This window comes from Vanessa tameamea, chromosome 5 (genome assembly GCF_037043105.1).
Source record: "Vanessa tameamea isolate UH-Manoa-2023 chromosome 5, ilVanTame1 primary haplotype, whole genome shotgun sequence".
Lineage (NCBI taxonomy): Eukaryota > Metazoa > Arthropoda > Insecta > Lepidoptera > Nymphalidae > Vanessa > Vanessa tameamea.
This window is the reverse complement of record NC_087313.1, coordinates 10,321,861-10,349,785: the sequence shown is the minus strand read 5'-3', so window position 1 is coordinate 10,349,785 and position 27,925 is coordinate 10,321,861. Positions and strand designations below refer to the sequence as shown.

At 32.0% G+C, this 27,925-nt stretch overlaps 2 protein-coding genes across 7 annotated transcripts in view; both read right to left on the bottom strand.

Annotated features, from left to right (window-relative positions):
• The window catches only part of LOC113392751 (1-acyl-sn-glycerol-3-phosphate acyltransferase alpha), a 125,929-nt gene that overhangs the window by 57,513 nt on the left and 40,491 nt on the right, over positions 1–27,925 (bottom strand). Inside the window, exon 6 of one of the 2 annotated variants that reach the window (XM_064220808.1) lies at positions 20,425–20,434. The exons of the other annotated variant lie outside the window; for it this stretch is intronic. The gene's annotated coding sequence lies outside the window, so the exon portion shown is untranslated. Of the gene's footprint in view, positions 1–20,424; positions 20,435–27,925 lie in introns of those variants that run through there. 2 annotated transcript variants of the gene reach the window in all.
• Positions 1–27,925, bottom strand: part of Raskol (raskol) — a 140,701-nt gene that overhangs the window by 98,685 nt on the left and 14,091 nt on the right. For 2 of the 5 annotated variants that reach the window (XM_026629345.2, XM_064220804.1), the window contains exons 1-2: positions 16,916–17,051; positions 13,948–14,891 (exon numbers count right to left, since the gene is read on the bottom strand). The exons of 2 other annotated variants lie outside the window; for them this stretch is intronic. In XM_026629345.2, the coding sequence (XP_026485130.2) occupies positions 13,948–14,767 (820 nt within the window). In that variant the 5' untranslated portion in view covers positions 14,768–14,891; positions 16,916–17,051. Of the gene's footprint in view, positions 1–13,947; positions 14,892–16,915; positions 17,096–27,925 lie in introns of those variants that run through there. One more of the 5 variants, XM_026629346.2, reaches the window with a different exon arrangement.

Sequence of the window (27,925 nt, the reverse complement as noted above, 5' to 3'; positions counted from 1 at the left end):
GTGCGTGATTTTCGTGCATTGAATATAAATAACACACTTAATAGAGATGGGTCGCACAAGTCGGCTCCACACTTTTATCGAAATAACGGCTACGCGTAATATATTGCATTCTATCAACGTAGTCGTCATACGTACTTTTATTTAAGAATATTCATGTTTGTAGCCATTCAATTTTACTTTTTTATTAATGTGGAAAAAAAATATTCATTAAATTACATTAATTGTAACTCATAAGGTGGTTAGGAAAATTTGTGACCTGGAGGAAATTTACTTATATGCACTTGACTTAGTGAGAAGTATTAACCATTGTTTATATGGCCTTATGTCCTATAAGCTGTTATAAACTTTGTCACTGTAACATACCCTTACCCTTCCAATCATACTATATAGCTCTGCAAAGTATTGATTTGTAGTAGAATAACTTATTTTTAGATGATGTATTCAATGATGTATCTATTTATAAAGATAAAAAATATATTGCACAAAGTAATCATAATGTAAGTCATATAACAAGTAAGTACATATTATATTGTATAATGTGTAATAGTTCATATACCTACATTCATAATAGATCTAAAATTTTCATAAAGCGTAGGCGCAACATCCAGCACAACAGGGCCCGCGACAAACGTCGAGAAAGCGATACAATTTGACACAATTACCTCGGTACCATTCCTAATGCACAATATACACAACCGAATGAATTATGATTATTCTTGACAGCCGTTGGATTGAAATAGATAAAATGTAGACATTAAAATATTAAGTGGCCCTTTACTAGAACGCTTATGAACTCATATAATTTATAGCAAGGGCGTTGATCAAATTTCAGTAAGCCTATATTGGTGTACTTGATAAAATATTAGGTCAATTGGGTCAACAACCGAGGACTGCTTCAAGGCACTTCTTAACTCTCAATTACGGATAGAGCACGTTTTGCTTATAACAAGCTTTAAATATAACGTAATACAATAAATGCAGTATAGATTTTTATTATTCTTTCAACGAATCGTAATAATCTGTTAAAAAAATATTTCATCCAATTTACAGACAAAATTATTATATCTGCAATCCGAGATTCCATATCGATTTGCACTAAAAGAGCGATCTTCAATTTGGGTCCTTATAACGAAATTGAAATGTTACACTACTCTTAAACTAAAGAAATCTGTCAATCGTGAAAATAAAACAAAACACATTTAAAATCAAAAGTTGTCGGCAGGTTATGGAGTCATAAATTGAATTTTCATACCGAATCTAATCCCTAATTTAAGAACCGACATTAAGAGATATTTAAAAAAAATTGAATCCATTGTATATTATTGTAGGAGTTTACTACATACCTGACAAAAAAATTAGATTACATCTAGAGATTTTAGATTAGATTGACTATAACATTCAGCCATTAGATAAACTCTCACAAAAAAATATTAAACTACTCATATTACCTTTAGGAAAATTTAAAACGCATTCGACAAAGTACAAGTGACCCTTTAACATCAATAATGTTACTTTCAATTTCGACTTTGTAATTTGCTGTCATAAAAGAAGAAAGCGCTAAAAGTAGTTTAATATCAAAATCATGATAATTGTTAATTATATTTGACGTCAAATAACAACACGTATATAATTTATGGCTAAGAACATCAATTTACATGTTCCTTTCAGTTTTTTTTTTCAATCTGTTCATCAATTGACTCACACCGTTGAACTTAACTCTTCGCTCCGCCTCATAAAACAAGTGAATATTCATTGAAAGTATATGAATCATTACTTGAATGAAATGGAATGCATAACACAAGCGTAAGCAATACAGAAACATGCTCTTATTACCTAGGAATCATATGAAGAGCGATAACAAACAACACAAAGATTATCGATGGCTGATGTAAGTGTTATGGAAACCCTTCGACTTCAAGCCGATTATTGTGGCTAGTTAAACCTTAAGCCATTGTGCCAACGTTGCATATATATAATGCACTCATAGAATAAGATAATCATTCCATAACTATACATGAAATTTAAAAATAACTTTCGAATAGTCTATAATGAAATTTGGTAAAACTCCATGTAATACGTGAAAATAAAATAATAATGATTGTTGTTATGTGGTATCTATGTAATTGTACCAAGTGATATTTCGATGTCTGTTGTAGAATCGCGTACTAATGAAACAACGAACCGAAGAACATTTAACAGTTCCCATCACAAGTTACGTAATGACTTTTACAAGACGAAGATGTTAGACAGGAAAAGATTAAACTTTCTCTATTGATGTTTGTGCGGCAGGAGGTACGCCGTACGGATATCCGAATGCAAGGGCACGCGCGACATCTACATATTTCCATGAAGTAAAAACAACTTCCTTTGCGTTTTGAATTGAAATTAATCAATGCTATGATTTATAAGAATTGATCTAAAAGATTTCTTTAAATAATATAATTCTGTTTTTCTAATGATATTGAATGGGGTAACGTAATAAGTAAAAGAGCAAAACCTTTAAGTTTTGTAAATTAACTAAATATGTATTACAGTAACTTATGTTAACAGTTCACGTAATTTGACATTTAATCGATTTTGAGATTGTTTTTTGAAGCTATGAGATATTTTAATTGTCATGAATGTTTGATAAGAAAAGCTGAATACAAAATGCATAGAACTTATATACAAAATTATAGCTTAAGTAAACTTTTATTGCGAAGACCCCTGAAACTGTTTTAATATTGCCAAAATAAAAAGATACCCAAATCGCTACATCATAAGATACATTATGAAAAAAAAAAACTTTATAATTATATAAAAATAATTTCGCCTTCATCCTAAACTATACTAATCAATTAAATAAGAAATATATATATATAAATCTTACACCAGAAGGCGCAGAGCGGTTTTGGACGTTTTAGTATATTATAAAATTATATACAGCACTTTAAACTTTCACTTGCTTAAGACTATTGAAGTGACCAGAGCAAATTTAATGTTCATGGTAGTAACTTAACGTTAACTAAATTATTATCAATAATAATAATTGACTAATAATATTAGCGTGGTTAAAAATAACGTCTATTTAATTATTGTAATCAGATAAAAGTTAAATGTATTCCAAGTCACTTAAATACTTTGGAATTTGGAAGAAAAAAAAACGATTACAACTCTATTCAAAAGCTAAATGTGCGCGACAATATGACTCAATAAGAATTAAAATGTATGAATCGGTTCTCAGCTCAAGTCACGAATTCTCTGACATTAAATAGAATTGACTTGGCTCAAGTCCTTTTGTGTTGACGAACTAAATGAATTTCAAAAGCGGTAGCATAATCGTCAGATAATATTGGGGACGGGGCGTTCTCAAAGAGGCCAGCATAAGACTATTAAGTATGTATTAACATTTGAAATAAATTTTGAATTAAAATTTTTCTTTTCGATGATAACATGTTACTTATACAATTTTAACAGAGTATATATAACTTGGTATAATACATACAAACGTAATTGTGGTATTTTTGAAATCCCGGAAATCATCAACCCTATACATTCTTTAAACTATATTTTGTAGATAAATACGAAACAAAACATACAATAAAACTTATCACGATACTATAATTCCCAAAATCCATAACCCTGTTTATGAGTAAATGAATTCACCTTTTATCCTGAAATTGCTGTATGTTGACTTCATGACTGGAGGATCACAATGAACGGTTCCTATGCCTATTTATTTGATATTAATTCAACAAATTAAATTTAAGTAAATTTACTCAGTGCAAGCCCGTCTGGGTAGGTACCACCCATTAGTGAGATATTCTACCACCAAACAACAATACTAAGTATGGCTGTGTTCCGGTCTAAAGGGTGGGTGAGCCAGTGTAACTACAGGTACAAGGGAATTAACATCTTAGCTCCCAAGGTTGGTGGTGTACATTTACAATGTAAAGAATGTTTAATATATCTTACTAAGTTAATGTCTATGGGTGGTGGTGAACATATACCATGAGGTGCCCATATACCATTTGCACGTCCGCCTATCGATACTATAAAAAGTCTCTTTAAATATTTCATAATTAGGATAGATTATTCAAAAGCCAACATTTCTTGTCAGACGCCTTTTAAGATTACGATTGAGAATTCTATCTACATCCGTCGTTAACTTTTTTGATTGAATATCAAATATTTGTCTTCATCCTTGCTGCATGTAAATTATACAAACTGGATTTAAATGTCATATTTATATACAAGTTCGATCTGACTGTCAATATAAAATATGTTTTAACGCTTGGTTTACTTTAAGACGGGTAATTTATCAACTATTTTTTTTCATGTGATAAAATATACATTTACAAATATATAATGTTGTTCCTATTCTAGGAGATTATAATTTTGTGCAGTAGCTATTTTGAATTTTGATCTGCATTTATTTTAATTAGCTTTATGTTATTGTAGCCGCGTTAATAAAATTATATTAAAAGATAGTTGTGATAAAAAAACATATATAAGTGTATTAGCTAATGTATTTATACGATCAAGGTAAATGTGTGTGCATTTACAGTTGAGAGTCACGTATAGTGGTGTACGTATATGGTGTTATTGAGACTGTCCCGTTTCAGCTGCGAGTTTTAGTATTAAACACTTTATAGATATTTTTTACAATTTTGCCTGTGTAAAGCAATCCTAGTCGGCTCCTAAATATTACGGGTTATTAGATATAATTTTATTATTACTTATTGGTGACACAGTAAAAATATTCTCATAATTAAAAAAACTAGCGAGGCAGTTTTAAGCTCGCAAGCAACCAATGGCAAAAGACTTTAATTAATGGCAAATATGTTTGTAGGCTCTAAACTAATGTTACAGAAGTAGAAGAGTTGTTACTTTTTTATGTTTGGTTTAAAATTATAGCAAGTATTTTAATCCTGTCAAAGGATATTCATTCCTTGTTAATATAAAAAAACTATTCTTTTTTTTTTATCTTGGGAAATACATTTTATTCGTCTAAATTAAAAATAATTTAAGTTAATTAAATAGTAATTGGAATACCGAAAGGAGACTTTATTTTGAATTTACGTTAAAGGATTGTAATCGTAATTTTTTAATTAGAAATGAAGTAACACTTTGTGACTTTGTGGACTTGGTGGTAGGGCCATATGCAAAGCTGTCTGGTTTATGACCCACTTATTGATTATACTACCGCCAAAAAACAATAATTTATATGCCTGTGTTCTGATTTAAGAGGTCAGTGAGCTAGTACAATCATAAGGGACATAAAATACTAATTTCTATTTCCCATGGTAGCGGAGTATTGGCGGTGTATAGAATGCTTGTTGCTTACGCTGCAATATACCATTTCGATATGTAATTTACCACTAGAGTCTTGGATTAATTGTGTAAAAAGCATTACTTTATAAATCATACAGCTCCCAACCTTATTGCATTCACTGTTGACAGGACGGCTGGTTCATGTATCGCCCAACGCGATCCTTTGCGATTCAACGGGAAAATGCTGCTAACATTATTGAATTTGTTATGATTCGTACAGTAGTTATTGTTAATATTATTTTTTATATAAGCGCTTATTAGAGTCTTCAATTTAAACAATACTTATGTAAATGTAGTGTAAATTTTATGACACATTATCAATTGTAGTTCTCTCAACAAGGGTAAGAAATAACAATGAAGGCGTTGTTTATCTAGGAACACATAAAAATAACATTAAAACGTGCAACATTAGGTGCAGAATAGATTATTATCTTTATTCTTTGCATCGGTTAGAATGCCAGTTTGTTTTAAATTGCGTTGTAATACGTTTCTTTCTTCCTTCATTAGCGCTGAATCGTAATAATACGTAATAATCGTGATATTTGTTTCGAAACTTTTCTCACATCGAAACGATGGTTATAAAAGATTTAATACATTATAATTAATTATTTTAATACACTTGCAAACGGATTTTTATCTCTAATGATGTCATTTCGGTTGTGTGAATCAACATTATAAATTGCATTGCCAACTGCGTCCTAATTTGGTGTGGCAAAGCGCAAATATTGATATCTTAATTAGTTATTATTAATAACAGAAAAGCGCTGGAGCTCTGAAGTAGTCTCCATATCATACATAAGTAGAAGTAGTAATGGTTCGTTCAATAGTAGTAGTAGTAGGCAGTATTACTATAACGAGTATCTATACCGGTTGTGAACATTTTTAATAATTTAAAGAAATCAAAATATTACTACCTTATTCGAGTAGAATTTTACAAACACTTTTGAATAGTCATTTTACATAATTGTATTAAACGTAAAGCTACTACCGGTTCCGAATGAAGATTCAACCGAGAAATGTCGGCAAATCATTTGTTACTTGTGTCAACATTTGAGATACAAGGTTATGTAAGTTAATTACAATCAAATTTATAATATATATCCTGCCTTTAAGTCGAGAAGTATTACGTCTAGCTCTCGGGTATTTCTATTTAAATTTGAAAAAAGAATTAATCCAGACTCACTGTGAGATATAGATATAGATAGATCAAAAATTTACTTGTATCTATTGTAAATTCAAATTTCATAACATTAAAACCTTACCTAATAGGAAATATATATTATTTTAAAATATTTAGTTAAAGTGTACATACAGAATTATTTTTCAAGAAACAGAGTGAAGCTTATACAAAGCTGACGTCAGAGACGTGTGAAGCGAACCGGGAATTGAACCAGTCCGGCGGGTGACCAGTACAGGTGTACGGCGCGTGCGCATGGGCTGCAGACTCCTCTCGAATATGTACTTGTTTCATTAAACTCGAATTATTTATTTGGTACGAGGAATGTCCATTTTTTATAAATTCTTTTTTTGCAATGCATTCAACTGCCAGTTGAAAATGCACGCGAACTTTTCCATTTGAAACTTGTCTCCTGCCACAGATGGCTTCAAGGAATAAAAATAAAAACAAAAAGATAAGGTCTTGTCAATTACATTCGTCACCAGCTGTGTCAATTCCATCGACCCATCAATTTGGATTGAATATTTATAGAAACGTATAACTTTAAAGTTAATTATATAATACTTGAATTAAAATAAATCAGAAACTAGATTGGATCTACCAGTAATGTTAAATTTTCCCACGATCGTAAACACCTTAAAGTGGACCTTGAAATCTTGAATTATCTAACCTTAAGGTTAAGAAACGTAATAGTTATCGAAATAAAATCAACCAGTCGCTATATTATTAGCCATTGTTTAAGTCCAATTGTTAAGGTCAAAAATTCATTATAGACAAAACAATTAAGAGTTTTCAACCAAAAGGTGTTATCCTTCGACTCGATTCTAGTTTAGATGTTAATCAGAACCGTAGTAATATATATTTGATTTAGTTACTTGTTTATATAAGTTACAAGTACATGAAATTCACTCTTATCGCGTCTATAGTCTAAATTGAAAGCGGGTAAAACTGCGCAGCAACTGATAATATTAGGTATATATACTAAAACGCTCTGCATTTTCTGTAGATTAAGAATTTATTACCATAGTATTAATTTTAATTAACTAAATATATATTAGATAACGTAACTAAATAAATATAAGATACATCTTCTTTTCTATAACTTGATTTATAAATATATTTGCCTACATCTAATTGAGTCACATGGATTATTGTTAATTTTTTATTGTTCGTAAAATAATAGGAGTATGAAAATTTGTTATAATCTATACTAATACTGTAAATGCGAAAGTAACTGTCCGTCTGTTGCTCTTTCAAGGCGAAACCATTGAACCGATTTTGATGAAATTTGGTGTGAAGCAAGCTTGAACTCCAAAGGCTACTTTTTTATGCCTTATACCTGACGATCAATGAGAGCGAAACCGCGGACGACAACTAGTTATAAATAAATATATAATATGTAATATTTGCCTGAAGCTTTATAGCAAGGATTTCTGTTATTTAAGATACCTGTCAACTTACAAAATGTTATAAGTTCTAGTATTTCTATGCCAGGCGTTCCGTGTACTTAAATAACAATACATTTTTACTTATTCTTTCGATATTTTAATATTTGTTTAGAATGCTGACAAGCAAATGTAAGAAGTGATCGTCCAACCTTCGCTCATAGACAGTGACACTGCAAGAAATATAAAGACCTCCTTATACCGTCAATATACCTACCATTTCGTTTTATAGGTTCTTACCAAAACAAAACTGAGTATATATTCAAACATTTGGCAGTAGAGTTATTGAAGAGTGAGAGGTACCGACACAGAGGGACCGATATAAGGCCCAACCACCTGGTGATGTGCTTCTTTGATCATATAATTTTATAGGGAATGATTAAACTTGTTGGTTGCTAAACGACCCCACACACAGCAGTGAGCGATAGGTTGGCACCCCGTCTCATTATTTACAATTGTAGAATATTAAGTAGTTCCGAGGTCGATTATTAATTCGAAATGCAGAACTAAGAAGCTCCGATTTATATTCTATATCTATACATAAAATTGGAGTGTCTGTTTGTAATATTAAAATAACCGCTTTTTATGTATACACGGTACGTATTCCAAAATATTTTTTTTTCAAATTTTTGTCTGTCTGTTTGTTCCGACTAATCTAGGGAACTGTTGGATCGATTTTGACGGGACTTTCACTGGCAGATAGCTGATGTAATAAAGAGTAATTTAGGATACAACAATAACTTTTTTGGTAAATTCAAACGCGCACGAAGTCGCAGGCACAGCTAGTATGAAATACATTTGCAAAATACGTGTACACTATATTAATTTTCAGTTTTCTATAAAACAATATATTCAAATAAAATTAAGATTATTTAAATAAATATAATACACAGACACTGCAGGCAGCTATGCCATAGGTAACGAGTTCGATTCTTGACTTGTATAATAGGCTCGTATTGTGCACAATAAAACCAAAATATTGATTTCTAGAGAGGGCTGCGAGTGTGAATCATTAATTTATTTTAGTTTGTCTATCACCTAACTAAATACATTAATCACCAACCATAAACATATTACTGATGACTACGCTGTTCATCCATTAAAGGAAAGAAGATTATATTATATCGAACGTTTTTTATTTTGATTCCCTGCCAAACCAAAATAATCTTAAAATACATATATGGAAATATAATCGTGGACACACCTAAATGATACAGGAAATTGTAAGAGAAATGAAACTGCTAAATTCTCTAATGAAATTGAGTTAATCGCCTTAAAGCTTCACCTACTTAATAAAAATATAATGACAAACTTAATTAACTTATAACACATCATTGTATTTTATATCGATCAATATATTATATCGGCTACTACTTCGAACATTGTTTGACGAAATGTTTTATTCGGACAGCGACAAATTTCACCAACAACTCACGTCTTTCTATTCAAACGTTGGTGCCAATGACCGCACCTCATTCAGAATATAAAGGGAATACTTATGCAATCAAAATAAACTTCAATACTATTTATAAGCCTTGTCCTGCTAATAAAGCAAAGCAAGAAATATCTTACAGTGGAGTAGTTCGTTCGCTTGGGATTTATGTTAGTTTTGTTTGCTTAAAAAACAAGGTAGAGTAGATAGGATTATAATAAACATTAACGTTAAACAATATTATTAAGTTTAATATTAGAATTGACTTTGTATTCATAATATTTCCAAAATTATTTTGTTTCCGCTTCAAAGTTTTTATATTTCTTTCTAAAAGTGTTATTAACATAAATAATAAGTAGGTATGTAAACACTGCCTTGACCTCATCAGAAACCTTACCGAGGCGTAATCTTATCTCAACTTCGGTATCAATACTCCCCTTGTATTTTAATCGGAAACTATCGGGTAAATATTACTTACATCTCTATTGGAATATGTAATATATTTGTAAACATCATACATAACATTATTCAACTAATATAATAAATGAAACTAAAATCAAATGAAATTCTGACGTAAACAATTTGAATCTTTTACACGGTACCGAATTAATTTTACCACGTACAAAATCATTATAGTCTAATTATATACCTTAATCTCAATTCCATGTTCGTATTGTTTCCCACACAAATTGGCCGCCATTAAACCAAATACCGCCGCAATAATGCTCCGTTGGTTTTATTATGTTGTTATTTGTCATCACTCGCAGAGTACATTTTTCTATTATTCTAACTGTAATGTAATAGGTTCCCCATAGAAAATAACATTCCATTGCTATTGCGATCATTCGTTATTATAGTTTGATAGGGTTACGAGATTGGCTGTAATCGGCATAAGTCAACGGTTGGTTACCTTATGTACATATAATACTGTTTATAACCCGCGGCTTCTCTCTCGTTTAAAGATTTGGTCAAATTTTAGCCATTAAAATACTGTCTGTGTCCAAAATATCCTTGAGGTTTAAGCTTGCTTCATAACAAATTTCGACAAATTCGGTTCAATGGTTTGGTTTGATGAAAAGTAAACGCGTACCACAGCTGAGCGAGTGTTAATCTACTGTTATAAAAATATTAGGTGAAAAATTATGCACAATTTTAAATTTATTGAAAGACAGAGTTTACGATGTTTTAAAAGCTTGAGGATATTTGAAATGCTTTAATCGGTTGAACATAAAAAAACACTCGTGAACTGAAGTTTACAATGATGGTGGTATGTATAAGTAAAAATAAAAGATTACTCTTTACAATATTAAAATACCTTTTGATCTTTTACACTTAAATTTTTTAACAGAAAATCTTTTTAATTCGAGTTCTATGGGGGAGCGTGCTTTATGCTTAAATTCTTGTGCACAACACACTACAATGCTAACTCAAAAGTTAAAATTTGAAATGTTTTTCAAAGTCATTTAATATAAAGCCCTCTTGATATATGTTTAAAGATTTGAATTCTAAATAGAATTTCGTTGCAAAACATTCCCCTTTTGGAAGTTTTAAATTCCGTTCTCAAAAATTTTTTTATAAAAGTTTTATTGTTCACTTTTTCGTGCATTTTCTATTACTTTTATAACGGTTTAATTATTTAAAAAAAAATGTTAATTATTTTTATTTGTAGACTTTGTACCGAGTAGTAGTATTCTTATTATAGGTTAAGCAATAATATCCGTAATGTAAATTTAATGTATTCCTATTGTACTAATTACTTTGTATAAAAAAGTAACTATTAAATTTAGGTAGGACCAAGTATACCCAGAAAATTTATATTTTTGCAAATCGGTTAATAAACGACGCAGGTCTGAGATAACAAACACAACCGACAATAACTACCTCCTTTTTTGAAGTCTGTTAAAGAACATCGAACATATGTATAACCTATTAAAGTCAAATGTAAATAAATATAATTTACAAGTTACACTTATGATAATGACATAATATTCACATTTAAATTTATCACCGGCCCATCATCTAAATAGGAAATCAACTCTCATACTTTTTTGCATTTTTAATTAAATAACAGTAAGATAAGATCAGATTGCTCAAGTTAGAAACGACATTCACATAAATAAAGCTTAATCCGTTATGTCATACAAGATGCGCTTCTTAATGTAATAATTTGTACGAGATACATATAAAAACCATGTCTTGCCAGCGGTGTATCTTCCGTATGAAACATATTCAAGCTATTACAAGAAACAAGCTAAGAACAAGTGTTACAACATTGATTGGAGAGGTTCTGTACAGGAAGGGAATAGCCATTTGAAAGTATAAACAGATGATCAAATGATATTACTGGTCGCGTCTTATGTTTCTTAAGAGGAACTCAATCGAACACAATTTTCAATAATACTTGACTGATATTTTAAAAACAAATACAGATCAGTATTCTAAATATTACATCTAGTAGGTGTTCCTTGTATATTCTACTATATATATGTAGGAGAATTTCCCAGATTCATCTGCGAATAGACTTCTTGAGAAAAATCCAGAAACCTGAAACGTAACTGCATGTGGGAAAGGGAAGTTATAAAAACTATGAATTAGCAACTTGGTCAATTAGCACGGAATCGATAAGAGACAGCAGACGACGGGACATTCTTTTCCATATCAGTGTAACAGTTACAAAGAATGTTCATTCACAAGTGGGAGCGGAGACAGGGAAAAACTATCTGCTTACACGATAAAATCGTCCTTATAATCTTTTATGCATTTTATGTCCATACATTAACTCATTACTCAACAAAAGCTCTCATCTCACTTTTAATGACAATGTTTTAACATAGAGATCCTTTTATTAAAAATTCCTTTATTGATGATGATGACGAAGGGTTTATTTAATGCATTGTTTATAGTTGTCTGTACGATTACGACTACGAACTGCCACTATCGGCCCGTACGATTACCGCTAATTGTAGCCTAACCGATTGTGTTAAAGACAAAACATTTCCTGTTATTTATAATTTAAATATTAATGTTTTTTTGTAAATAAGGTACTATTATTGGTCACAATGTAGATGATGTCATCTCGTCGACAGGTAAAGTTCCTGAAGCCGCAACAAAACATCATAAAATACACGCCGTATTGACCCTGTAACTTTCTCGGCGAACACGTAAAGCACTAATGTTTATACGGTCGGCCACGGTCACTCGTAATTCTTTTTTAACAATGAGTGTACAACACACGTTCAATTGTTACGGAATATAAATATTGTCACGACATGGTCATTTTTTACAATTTATGTAAATGTTTTACAGAACTGATATATGTATATACTAAAATATCGTATCAACTCTAAACCATGATATATACACTAACATAATTATTTATAACGTCGTTACTTTTGGAATGAGTTGATCAATTTTGAAATTATAAACACAACGAAAAGGCGATTGTAACATTATAGTACATTTATCAAATGTGTTGTTGACATACAGATAGAAAAAAAAATACATTTCTTTCGTAAACATTACTACAAAGAAGCAATATTATAGCTTTAAATTATAACCCTTTGTTTCTCGTACCCGGTACCGGTAGAATACCGGTACCGGTAGAATGGTCTTTTAATAAAACTTGCAAGACTTTATACGTTTTTAATATGAGTAAAATATATCTTTACGTAAAATCATGTGTAAAAAAAGTTTATGAATACAATAAAATATAAAAATATAGTAATAAGCCATTCAAAACCAGATTTTAGTCAAACGAGTTATTTTACTGCATATTTAAAAGGAACGTAGACAACAGAGATACATCGCAAAATATAATGTCTATTATTTTTATTTTTTCACACAGAAATAAAAAGAATTAAATTACCATTTACACATGTACATACTCGATGAAATTCCATACGTTAATAAATATTCACACTTTGTGTATCTCGTTACCGTTAAACACATACTTATGTACTCGTTTGTAAATGAGGAACTTAATAACACATGCAAGAAAATAGTTTTGTATTCACTTATCTGGTCCAAAATCTATCGGATTTGCATGTGAGCTAACAATCGCTCTCTATCTACACCAGGTAATTAGAAACTTACGAATGGGTAACGGTATGCAATCTGTAGAGCAAGATCGCCTACAAAATCTTCATTTCCATCGTTTAACAACTGTACACTCAATAGTATTTATTTTATTTTGTAAGTAACTTTTTTTAATCCTTTTAATAAAATAATAAACTTCTTTGGAAATTTGCACAAAAAATAGCAAAAGGAATGTGTTTTTCTGCAAAATACCAAGACTGTACGAGTGTCATACATTTGCACTAACATTTCGCTTCTTTATGGAACAGCCGATATATTCTTGTTACCGCTGGTATGACAATGACTCCTAGTGATTGATGTGTTAGTAATTTCCCCGCACCGTTGTTCGTATCCGATACGAATAAAATTGAAGTTGACCACACGATGGTCAAGTGCACAGCTAAACTATTCAATATGTTCCTAGTAGATCACGGTAAGTACAATTTAGTTGGACCACAAAATTTAGGTTTCTTAAAATAATATTAATAGCCTTAGAAAGGTCTTACCGTTTTCTGCAATCGGTAGCGCGTATAGAATGCCACATAGAGCGGCTGTAGTGGACGCTGAATTTTGGTCTGTAGATTCATCTCCACAATCATTAGAATCAGTTTGTGCTGGTTCGAATAGAGTTAAATCCAGACCATCCATGTCACTCCGCGCTGACACGCGATCTTCTTCCACAACTCGATCACAAAAGTGTTCGGGGGAGTCGACCTCCTTGGGACTACGACTGCATACTCCATCACTAAGCGGATCGCAACAACACGTATCCGAAAACGGTTCAAAATCTCTACAATCAAACTCGCATCTTTCGAAACTGTCGCATGTACAGGAAGACAAGGCGTCCGAATCTGACGCTTCACATGGAAATAAACTATTTCCCGGCACATCTTTGACAGAGTCCGTTTTAGCCGCCACATAAAAAACGCCCGATGTATAGGGCACTTTTTGAACTTGCAGCGTTACACTTCCTTCTGTTTTATCGTTAGAATATGCGTTATCTCGTTTTGGTATCAGGGTACTCTCCAATTGTGAACGACAATCTTCGTAGCGGGCGAAGCTTGATGTATCGGTGAGATTAGAGGACCGATCGACTGAGTAAGCATCAGCATATAGGTCGCCATTCTCACTCTGCAGAGGCGTTAAACGATAAGGCACATGTGTACGTGTTCCAAGAAATATAGTAGTGTAGGGACAAGTATGAGGTGGCCGAGAGCGATCGGCGCGACGCGGATAACTAGCGGCGAAAGGATCGCGAGGAGGACCTCCTTCGGCGTCTATGTACGCTTCGCTCGTCGACAGAACGTTGTATCGCCAATCCGGCATCGCAAATAAACACCATCACTATATTAGAACACTAATATTGTCTCTGGCTTCACACAAGAACACATGACACACTTTCAACGTTGAAGATGAAAATACCGAATTTCACTACGGTCGACATCCGCACCTGTACAAATATATTATTTAAGAAGAGTTTGCACTTTCATTTAATTACTAAATAAACGGTATACTTCTGTTATTAATGAATCACGTACGCGTATGTCACCTACATATACTCGTACATGGAAATATATTTTATTTGTTTTATACTTAAGTTTATTTTTCGTCGCAGATTGACAATTTTTGCTTGAAAGAAACTCAAATAATGGTTGGGTTAAAAAAAATGGACAATAATTTACCGAAAATGGTGGTAAATCAGCCGTTGCTAAATATATTTATTTTTTCGCCCACTTCTAATATTTCGATAGTTAACAAAATCGTATAATCCTATTTTAGACTAAACTCATATTTCTCCACAAAAATAATTCACTAAGGGAATAAAAGTTCAATGCCTGAGAGTCGTGCTTAGAAAATGCAATTATTTTGTAAGTACTCTGAAATTGTTATAGCGGCTCAATAATAACAGATGCGGGTCCGTGACGGCTTCAGTTTGATGTATAGGAAGTATTTATAAATGTATTTTAAGTCGCCTATCATTTTATAATATGATAAGCTTGTATTCACAGCGAATGAAAGCCCAAACCAATAATGAGATTAACTTCGTGACGCCCGCTCCGCCGGCGGCGCTGGCTGTTCAAGACAAGAACGCAGCAAGACAAATCTACGCCTATAAATAAAATGTATAATCGTTCACAATTGTGAAATAAGTGCCTATAGGTAACTAAGTAGGTAGATAATTCTTAATATATGACTTAAATAGTTTTCGGATTATATATTATATATATATATTATATTTACACAAACATTTTAACAAAAGATGGGTGGTGTTTGCTTGTTTCTTGAATCAATTCAAAAGTATTAGTCGAGCAAACTTAATATTTCATAGTTCATTCTATCTTTATATTCCCTCTTAGTGATTATATTACAAAATTATATATTATTTCCGGATATATTTATAATAGGACTTATTGTAGCGAATTGCATCTATTAACCAGCTACGCTGATATAAAAGTGATTTAACGAAGTGTGAATGCTTAAATAGCTACATCAGCACACAAAACTGCTAACTTCGGTCAATGAACGAAAATAGACAACATTTTCTTGCCCCGCACTCGCCTTTACGCCCTTTATTAATTGAGATAAAACGTATGACATATGAACATAACGTATTGTTGTGAAACAATCTTTATCGAATAGTAAGTAAATCAAAATAAGAGATTAATAAAAACTTTTGAATGAACAATTTTTAGATTATAAGAGTTATGGTGAACGTTAATGATAATTTATTTATCAACAGGTCATTTAGGTAATTGCTAAAATATTAAGGTAATAGTACAATGGTATCGGCTATTGTATAAGTTACTTAAGTGCATAAAAGTAAGTACGTACATTCAAAAGAACGATCGCTACAGGTTTTCTCAGTCGAATGCAATTTGAATAGTAATTCCGTGAATACTGTATCGGAAAGTCGGCCTCATAGACATTATGGAAATATTCCCCAGAGATTTGACTCGAAAGTGCCGGAGTGCCTGGAGGCGGGCAGCTTCGTTGCAATGGATAAAGGATTTTAAACTAAGTTTATTCCCGATGAACTCGAGCGGTCCATAAAACATTAAAAAAAAACTTCACATTGTTTTCAGTTAACTACATACACATCGTTTCAGTTATTTATTACGAAATTTAAATAAAAATACAAACTCCTTCTAACTGGAATGGGGGGCGAATTAAGAAACGGTTGATTTATGCTAAACCAATTTAGTTTAGGCATATGAATGATTAAGATTTTGCTTCGTAATATTTACAATGCAACAATGACGAGAACACGAGTATCACTTTTGAAGTTCCCAGAATCGAGGAAAAGTAACAGTAATTATAACAAACAATAAATAACTTATTAAGGAAAATAGAATTTCAAATTTAAATGTAAAACGTTAGGTCCGTATATTTTCAAACAAATCGACCGGTAAATAAATCTAACACAGCTCTATCGATTGCGGGATAGCGACCGTAGTAAATATTACAAGACATTACATTATATAAACATAGAACTGACACTTGCACAGAATAATTATGCCACTGTTTTTACCGTATTTTGTTCGTATGTTTTGGTAAAATCGTATCGAGCACGCGCGTAAAGGTGCGCGTGGCGTGTCGCGCTCAAGCCGACTCACGACTGGTACAGGCTGCGAGTGCGCGGAGGGCACAAGCCGCGACTGCCGAACGTTGAGTATGAGTCGCTCATCTGTTCGACTTCGCAGATGTTCGCCAACCAAAGGACCGTTATCACCGAAGTACACCACGACTTCTTGACTATACTCCTTAATACTCAAGCGATTGTACCTTTAAATAAACTCAAGTACCTACTCATGTTTAAAGAACATTATTTACTTAAAAACGTTTGAATTATTCAAAGATTTTCACCGCATAAAAATATGTTTGTTGAATTTAACATTCGACTCAGTAAGACCATCGTTTAATCTTAAAATTTACTATTATTGTTACATGAGTATAGTTTTGATATTATTAATCGAATACAACAGATAAGCAACGGAATTAAAAACTAGGAGTACAATAAGTCAGGCTTAACATTGCACCCGTTCAGTTAAACCAGATGCCCCTCCATAAAATTGTATAATCGTTGATTTACAGTCCATCCTAGACAACGGTGGGGAGCACAGAGCGTTTTATATAAAGGATGTCATCGGTTTTTTGTGAGCATTAAACGTATACTATAGTTAACATAGGGGTGGGTACAATGCGTCATCGCTAATCAAGTCCCATGGAGATCATATCTATCAACAATCACATGCGAGCGCTTTATCGTTTCGAACGGACCGGTTCGAGTCAGTCGTATTTGCATTTCGCAGACCCGCTTAGCTTTAACGACTTGAGTTAACCATAGAGCGGTGTGTATTAGAAGTGATAACAACTTCAATCTTTGCAACCAACTCGCATAAATTTGCATCAAACAATATTCATTTAAATAATTTTATCAGTAGATATCATCGATTTTTAGGAGATAGTCGTGTGATTTCTAGAATACAATAGAACGGCTCTACCTTATATCACTATAATAGTGCAAATATTGTGCTACGTTTGATTAAAATATTATTGATTTTACTGGATATTAATGTTATCAACTAGCGCTTCAATATCCAACCAACATGGTTGTGGTAATCCAAGCTACAAAAGCATTACAATGATGCACGGCATTACTCAGATCCTTTTCACATATGTATACAAATGTGATGCTTCCTTTTTACACATACAAAATTCAAATGGCTGTCAATCAAGCACATATTCTATCTTTATAAAAAAAACTGTCTATGATAAGATTTCGGATTTCTATACAAAAGTTCTGAGTTCTACTTCCATTTTATTCAATTCTTAGGACTTAACCATTTAACGACACTGCAAGCGTACTGAATAAATATCTTTATCATAAGGCATATTTAAAATTGTATGAAATGACGGAGGTAAAGGTTATAATTATAGTACGTATACTCGCAAGAGTGTAATTAATGAGTCAAGGGTATAATTCATCTTACGCCATTAAAGTTTCGGCACATATATATTGCTACATGGTATTTCATAGCCTTGAATTTATAGTAAAATGATCTATCAACCGTAAATTATTACTTTTAAAATATAGGTTTTTTCCTTTGAATAAATAGCTACTAAAACCTTTTTAAAAATTATTAATATAGTTTATACTGACTTAATTATATACAAAATTACATATCTAAAAATATTTTTCAAATTTTATATATAATGATAAGTTTTTTTTTTATAAATAAATATCAAAACTGATTTCTAAAGCTATTCTCACGGTAAGCCACTGTTTGTTGTAAGTCTATAGCTTGCTGACAGCTCTTACTAGCGGTTGCGTTCCGTAAATATTGAAACTGAGAAAAGATAAATATTATCAAATTGTTTGAATAGATATCTTAAAATTCAATGAATAAAATGTAACGTGCGGATTAGAAATAGTAACTTCAGGAGAGCTAAGAAGTCCTCCTACATAAGAATACACATAACAAGGTATACTATCTATATATCTATCTATCTATATAACTACTATCGTCGTATCATTATTCCTACAAAATGATGAAAGGAAACATTCTTGTTGTAAAAAACTTGGTATGTTTTGTGTTGGAATGTTTTTAATGATTTGATACTAAATGTAATAAATAATATTCCAATAGATAAATACTGCGTAGGGGCCAACGATTTCTGTAAATGTAATGCAAAATGCGACACAAAATGAAGTTCTTTAACCCTTCCGCAATTAAATAACAATGACACCCACACCAGCCTTGCCATTGTAGGTGTTACTCGATGAACTCAGAATATCGAATTGTTAGAAATATATTATAATTAGGTTAAGAAACAAAAAAAAGCAATTTCACCACTTTAAAAAACAAATATAAACGTTTTCTAATATTTAATTAATACTATTCTTTAAAAAAAGAGGCACTGTTCAGTACTAACATATTTTTAAGAACCGACGTTAGTTTATAAAATGTATTCAGTGCCATCTAGTGTCGAATAGAAAAATCATTTGATTGGAAAAGCCTATCATTATTCAACTATTCTTCATAGATGGCGTTATTTCAACAAAATTATTTTGTATTTCTTATAATTTTTAATACATTTTAAGTACACAAATTAAAGTAGAAAATTAATTATATGTAATTTGTGTAAATAAATAATATTAAATGAATACCAAGAAAGACAAAAAAAAATAATAGAAATAAATCCGAATTAAAGCCTTGAGTCGGCCCGTTTTAATACCTACTTAATACTGCTGCTTATAGATTAATTTGCCATCAAACCGAAGGTTGAGTGATCTAATATAATTAGACAATTACAGCCAGAACAACGGACACAACACCTTGACATATTGACAATGCGGGGAGTGGTTTAAATCTTCTTTCAATGCTAATGTCTACAAGCAAATATGACCACCAGGTGTCATTTGGATATTTACATCGGGTTTCTAGACTTCCTGTCAATTGCTTCGCTCTCAGAGTTAAATTAACCCCATTTGGCAAAGGCATAATTAATAGCCTACAAGCATTCCATAGAGACAAAATTGATTATTTGTATAATTGATTCTACCCAATAAACCTGCTATTAATTATATAGTTCATAAATGTGATAATATTGGTATAGAAACTGTCGTACAGAATAAAGAAAGTTGTACAGAAAAAGCACGGTAGTGTACATGCCACTTATTTTTTTTAAATATCATTAAATTAGTAATACGAATATAATTATGTTAAAATGTTTTTAATACGGTACTTAACGCAATTTATTTATAAAGAAAGATCAAATCAATTTTATTCTTACACTCAGCTATCCGACCGCCCACTTCACAGCGAACGACCTTCATGGGTTGCACATAATTTGGAATCGGTGATATCTTCTAGATATATTCTGTTTTAAGCAGTATTTCTCTCCGACTTGTTAGACAAAAATAGGGATACCTCAGCTAATATGCATGATGCCAATATAATTTATACTTTATTTAGGCACTTAGGAATTAAAGTAGCTTTGTACAATTGAATATTTTTATATAAGGATCATTAGTTCCGGAGATTACCCACTGCATAAAAACATTTTTTTTTATGTAATCGGTAAGCCCGCCCCCTTATGGACCACCTGATAGTAAGTGGTCATCACCGCCCATTGACTTTGGCGCTGTACGAAATAATAACTATTCCTTGTATCACACAAATGCCCCACCTTGGGATCTAAGATGCTACGTCTCTTGTGCCTGTAGTTACACTGGCGTTGCTTGGCCCTTCAAACCGGAACACAACAATACTAAAAATTACTGTTTGGAGATAGAATATCTGATGAGTGGGAGGTACCTATCCAGACGGACTTGCACAAAGGGTTACCACAAATTTTACCTGTTTTAATATTAGTATAGATTAACAAAAATATAGGGTAAAATAACCCTCGAGGACATTCCTATCATCGCGATCATATATTTTAAATAGCCCGAACTAATGCAGCGGTTGCAAAAAACTTTAAAATATTGTTTTAAATGTCTTCAAATTATGAAATAATTAACACAATACAGATCATACCTACCAAATGTTTAGTTTTTTTAGTAAAAAATATAATACGAAGGACATTCAAACTTTATTTCAAACTGTGCAGAAGTCTCAATTTTTATTTAATGAAGAGTCTTTGGTAATTAACTTTTAATGAATAATGTAATTTGTATACTCAATTGACATTGATAATCAATAAACAACGTCATTAAAACAAGAATACAAACATTACATTGGTTTCGATTATGATATTTATAATGTGGCACCGGGCAGTTGGACTTCGCGCACAGATTCCCCAAATTTTGGCTTTAGTAGAAACAAAAAAGAGATATAGAGTTGAGTACGAGGTGACAAGTTGAGTTTAAATTATCCTTTCAAAAGTGAAATTGAAAACTACATCAACTCAGTGAAACTGAAAACTACATGAACTTTATGCCTTTGAAACGTAGCTAGCTAAAACTAGCGCTCGATACCCTCTGAAAAATTGTATAGATCTATTCACTCACGATGCCGCGCCCTTCCACATTCACCCGACTAGTTATTAATAAAGTAATGTTGTAATAAAGGTGTTGTTAATAACATTTTCATGTATGCTTCCTTTTGTACACTTATAGTAGAACTTTTTTCATCGTATGTCGTTTTCCCCCAATTTAACCATCTTAAGTGAAGAATTGCCAAAAACGACGTAACAATTATTTTAACTGATAAACATAATTGTAAACACCGATTACTATATTTATAACATCAAACATTTCGAAAATCTATACAAACATTTATACCAAATTTCATCCTTGTTAAATGTTAAATTTTCATAAACAAAATACCAAGTAAATTTCGTAAAACCGTTTTCCATTTTTCTAATATTAATAAAATGCGAACTTTCATCCCCAAATTTGCCTCTTCGGTGATGTTATTTCAAAAAGGCTGTAACAACTAACTTGACCTCATGAGAAGACCTGTAAACATCGATTTCGATACTGCAATCAGAACTTAAAACCTAAGTTTTACTCTCTAGATGATGATTTTCCAAAAATGCTTGAACATCTGTATTCAACTAATGAACGTATGTCTAAACACCGAATTCCATAGTTCTAGTTTTGATAATTCGAAATTTCAATACAAACTTTTATCACTCTTATGGACAGATTTTAAAACTATTTTCTAAGTGCTCTATGTGAGCATTGATAGGTTATTTGTTGAATAAGGAATTACTGTGCAATATTTCATCTTGTTAGACCCACCAGGCTGCGTTGTCTATCAATCATTCGTTTTAAAATATTATTAAGTAGATAATTAATATCAATTATATACAAATATTTGACTTAAGTAAAGCCTAATGTTTCAAATCTAATATCTCCACTAAAGTTGAAATATTATCATATCAATTTGTCATACGACAATACATAAGACAGCTAGCGATCGTTGGCCTTTAGTTAACATGACTCAGACGAATGTAATCGCTTGTAAGTTTTGTAGTCCGCAACTTATTATATATTAACATTGTAGCCTGTGAATATAACGATTAATGAACAGGCAACAAATATAAGTCATAATATTTAACTTTTTTTCATCTTCGTAATATCATTTAATTGAAGTTAAGATAAATCTTAACCTTCAAATCAATACTAAAGCATTTTCCGTTTGAAAGATAGACGAAGGCATATTGCATTTATTTAATAGTTAAATATTCAATGTGGTATTGAATGCGTATTGATTTATGATGAGATCACTGTTTTGGTAAAGGCCCATACGTCCGGCAGGACACGCCGCGTCCTTCCTCACCCATCCGGTACAAGCACATATCAGACAACGGGCTGGCGGCAGGCGGCCTCACGCCGACAGTACCGTTAACGTATTTGCACATCGTGACTACACTCATTTTTGGAACGTTCGCTTTTCACATTTGAATACATTTAGTCCGTTGAACCTGAATTATCTTTGCGTGATCGAGCTACCGTTTTATTGTTTGATAGACAAAAGTGTACGAGGCGTATTGAAACTTCCCTTTAAATACCAACGGCTGATCGTAATTATTGTTGATAACAAGCGGATGAAATTAAGATTACTACAGCGAATTTGTAATTATAATTTGTGATCAAATATCGTAATAGTTATTATTGTAGCGTTTGCTATAATATTCCCTATAACCAGAATTTATATGAACTTCATTATGATTTGTAAATGTGGAGTTACAAAATTCATATTTAACATACGCCAATAACACACTTTTTATTCATAATCGCTTTCTTTCGTCATCAATATGATAATTAGATTAATTACAAAAGATGTGTTATGCAATGCACAGCCAACTCACCACTAACGAACGTGGGCTGTCCGCATTCATTTGTCATTACCATAATATCATTATTATGTATTTATCACATGAAATGAAGTAATCAAATCACGACCCTCACTCGTAGAGGTCAACACTTTATTCAAGATTAAGATTTAAAACACATAATTAATTAAATGTTCAATTTTCTAATTATTTATATAATTGCATAGATAACATATTGCTAGCAAAATTATTACTAACCAAACATATCATTTGCATCGACGAGTCAAATTATATTACTAAGGAAATAATCGATTACTTGTTTATAAAAATAAAAATATAAAAAGCACTAAATTACACATTAGTGAACATGTGTCGTATGAAAAAAATAAGGTTATATTTAAAATTGTAGAAAAGTTGTATCTTACCGACATTTTTAAATGTCATACTCATTACATTTGTTAATTTTACCTACCGTATAAATTACCGAGGAAAATATGAAGGCTAATATTATGTTCTTTATAATATAAAAAAAATACAATATAAATTCACTTAGATGCAAAAAACTTAAAAATATTTTTTTAATAGGTACATAATCTTCTGGACTCGTTGTTTACCTATATATTAAATTGCCTTGCATTTACTGACACCAATCATTACATCATCATCAATATAAATGTACAACCAGCGGAGATATCGAGTAAAGTAATATCTTCAGGAAAAGTGACAACCTTGTGACGTGAAAACCTTTCTAATAAGGGCATTTAAATAGGACACATTTTTAAATTAAACTTAGGCCACCTTCGAGAATATTCACAGCTAATTTATCTTTATCAAAATCGGTTCAAAAAATATTACAAAGGCAATAATCATTTATAATCTACACAATGAGCTTTCAAAAATTAGAGATCTCGACAATAACAAAACAGCATTTGCTACACCTCCTTTTAATAAGTAATAAATATTTTCCTTAACACAGACATTTCAGGATAATTTAATAAAAATGCAATTGGCAGTAGCATAGCGAGGGTAGACGAAGGGAATGAAATTACGGGGGCGTCGCATCTGCCTCCGGGAAATAGCGCGCCGCCGCCGCCGCCGGACGCAACAGCCTGCCTCTGCGTCTCGATACATTGACGAAGTGATTTATAACGCTTACGCTATCGCCAAGCCAATTTGAGGAGACGTCAATATTGATTAAAAATATTTTAACTCATCCTATACATAACGCTATATGGTGTAAAAGCTTTTATTGACAGCTTACAGTGTGAGCTTGCCGGTATGTATATACCGGCTTTTTTATTACAAATTTACAAAACATTTAAAAGCTGTAATTAAAATTTACTTACAAACGTCAAAAAACGTATACAAATTAGAAAGTAACAATGGGTCTGCTGCTGTACATTTTAGTATTAATAATTATAAATTGAAATCAAAGAGTTCAACATTAACATCTAAATATATACATAGACAGAAAAGCGTGGATCCTATTTCACATATAAACGTGGATATGAGTATACGACTGCTCTTCGCGAGATTGGCAGGTGAATAGTGTTCACGAGAATTTGTACGAACACGTACACATAAATATGTATGTATGTTACGCTCAAAGATATTTGTACATTTAAAATACAAATGAATCAGGCATTTTTAAAGCGGGTCGTGTTCGATGGCACAATATTTTCGTAAAATAGGTACGTACATTAACATACAAAATATGTATTGCTTAAACATATAATAATTTCAACGTAAAGTAGATTATATTGGTAATATGCAATGTCGATTTAATTGTAATTTGTAGGGCTTTTTAACATTGCAATTATGTCACGACAGAAACCTTAGCAAGTTGTTTTATATTTATAACCTTGTTGTTTTAAAAATATATAAATGTACTATATTACGCACAAAGTTATACGGTAATTATTTTTACTACCACTTCAGATTTTATTCCTGCGGCAAAAAGTATTCTAAGTGTATCAAAAGGAAATGATACCGTTATTTGTTTGAAACGTGTTCAGTAAATATTAGGTGATGCTTAGATGAACAATATTTGATCATGATGAATATTTTTGAAATGAAACTTTTTTCAAGGTCAAATTTGAGTGCTACGAATATGAATCATTTTTGAGGAAAAATAAATTACTTACGTATACTGAAATTGCTCATTTTTGTGTAGAGACGACCTCTTACTTTTAACAACTTTACAGCAGATCAAAAATATACTCAATAGGACAGAGAGCAAAATGAAAACAGAATTAAAATGTTATATATGTATATTTACATAACCAATAAAGAGCTTTCTTAATATGTACAAAACCCTGAATCGATATGAAATGTTATTACAGTTTGCTTTTATTGTTTTATTACACGGTCACTTGATTATAATAAGCAGTGGACAACTTGTTGATTATGCTGGAGGTCATTATGCATCTTGTTTTCCGTCAATAATCCATATTCGGTCGAGCAAGGCGCTGACGTAGACCTTTATTTGCACCAATACTGGTCTGACTTCACTTAAGAGTTTTATGTCAAGGTCACATTAGTACCAATATCCGCTGACTCGTGATTTAATAGTACTTATTAAACAATATAACAGCCAATCTTTTTAAAAAAATACTCAAGACTATTTTCTATTACAGTAATTACCTATTGTACTACATTTCGTTGGGTAGTAAAGTGCTTCTAATATTAAAGCAATGTTTTCTATAAATCGATTAAATTGAATAGGACAGGCATGTGTTGAGCGTCTCCATTATTACAAATGGTTTTATTGTATGCCTACAGTTATACACGCCCATTTTTCTATTGTTATTACGAACGAGCACCACACGAATGATTTTCAATAGGTTCGTTCGACTAAATAAGTCCATATAAGGATAAAAGAAAGAAAGAAATGCGATAATACGCAGTTAAATGAATTCTAGCTAAAATGACTTAAATGAAGAAATGCCCTGATTTTTTAATTGACCTCAATTTGTCTAAAATGTAGATAACGAGGCACGTCGGTGATGCTCAGATTAGTGTTACCAATTTAATTCTGGGTAGACTTTAAATTAAGTTATCGTGACTGCGTACCATAACTCATCACGATAGAAGCCAATATGTACAGTCTCTCAGTTGTTTATAAACATCGTAAAATACAGATTTTATAGTGTTCAATTAAATTGTACTATATTGGTGGTAGGGCTTAATGTAAGCTCATCCGGTTTGGTACCTCCTACTTATATTCTACCACAAAACAGCAATACTTAGTATTGCTGTGTCCCAGTTTAAAAGATAAATGAGCCAGTGTAACTACAGGCACATGGAGTATAACATCTCAATTAACAAGGTTTATTTATGGTTACACATTGGCGATCTAAGGTATGGTTAAAATCTCTTAAGGCGCCAATGTCCATGGGCGGTGATCACTACTTACCATTGCCGAGTTGCTCATCTGTCTACCTATTTTATTTAAAAAAAGGTTGTCATAGTATTAAGTTCCTTCGAGCTTATATTTTGAGTACATTTAAAAAAAAAGTTAAAATTATACCTATAAATTACGTTGCTGAAGAGAAAAATAAAATACTTTGTTAAATTCTTACAATCCTGGTTCCATTATATTCCGTAAACCACCCTCTGTAATTCTCTATTAGACAGGTTATTTTGTTTACCACAATTCTCAGCTCATGTGCGTGGGCAATGCCAACTGTATGTCGTGTACATATTTAAAATGCGAGCAGGAAGTAACCCAATGCCAGAATGCGGAACACTGAAGCATTATTAGAATTGAGTTCAGATATAAAAGTGATTCTTTTGATCGTTGGTGTGCTACCTCACTTAACCCGAAAGTATTTTTGGATGTACGTTTTGTTCTTTATGTGAAATTGATATTCCTTAAATGGATTATTTTCTTCCGATAAGATTTACTATTTACTTAACTTAACTCGAGATTACTAAAGTTGGATGCCTGGCTTTCAAACTTTTGTAATCTCGTTTACTTATTGATTAATTGATAGCTGTTATTCTTCATATTAATATTTATTTGTTTATAATAAAATTTATATTTATTATTATAAAACTAGCCCCAATTCAAACTAAGTACAATATAAAACACATAATGAACCCTACAATTTTTTCGAATAAAAGCGGAGGTTCCTTATCGCTTGTAATGAGCACATGATTTTTGCGGGTAATAATCGTAAAATACATCAAGATATATGCACGCGTCGCAACAGGGGCTGCTTCCCCGTCTGGACCATCGCCGTGTCAATATTTTCGCGGGAACAGGCGTTGTCATGGCAACGAGGGTGCACTCTTGTTACGGTCGCTGCCCTCCTTGTACAATGCATCGAAAAGAGACGGAACGGAGGGCGAAAAGTAAAAGAGGCCTCTGTTGTCTAGGGTTTAATGCAAGGGACCGGAGTATATTGCACTACATTGTACGGTAATGTTCCATAAATATAGAATGTCGGCAAGATTGAAAAGTGTTTGAATTTAGTGCTTCGTTATAAAATATTTTGCACAATAACCTTCGGATAATTTACTACAATATTGACGAAATATATAAAGTAGATGCACATAATTATCTGTTGTAAGCCTCTGAAACAAAACGGATTAGCAGATTCATCGCTTCTTCGATGTTTGCAAAAATAAGCACGTATCGACTGTTGCAGATCAAACACGATACGCGCATGACCGATTCCGTCGATTAATTATTTA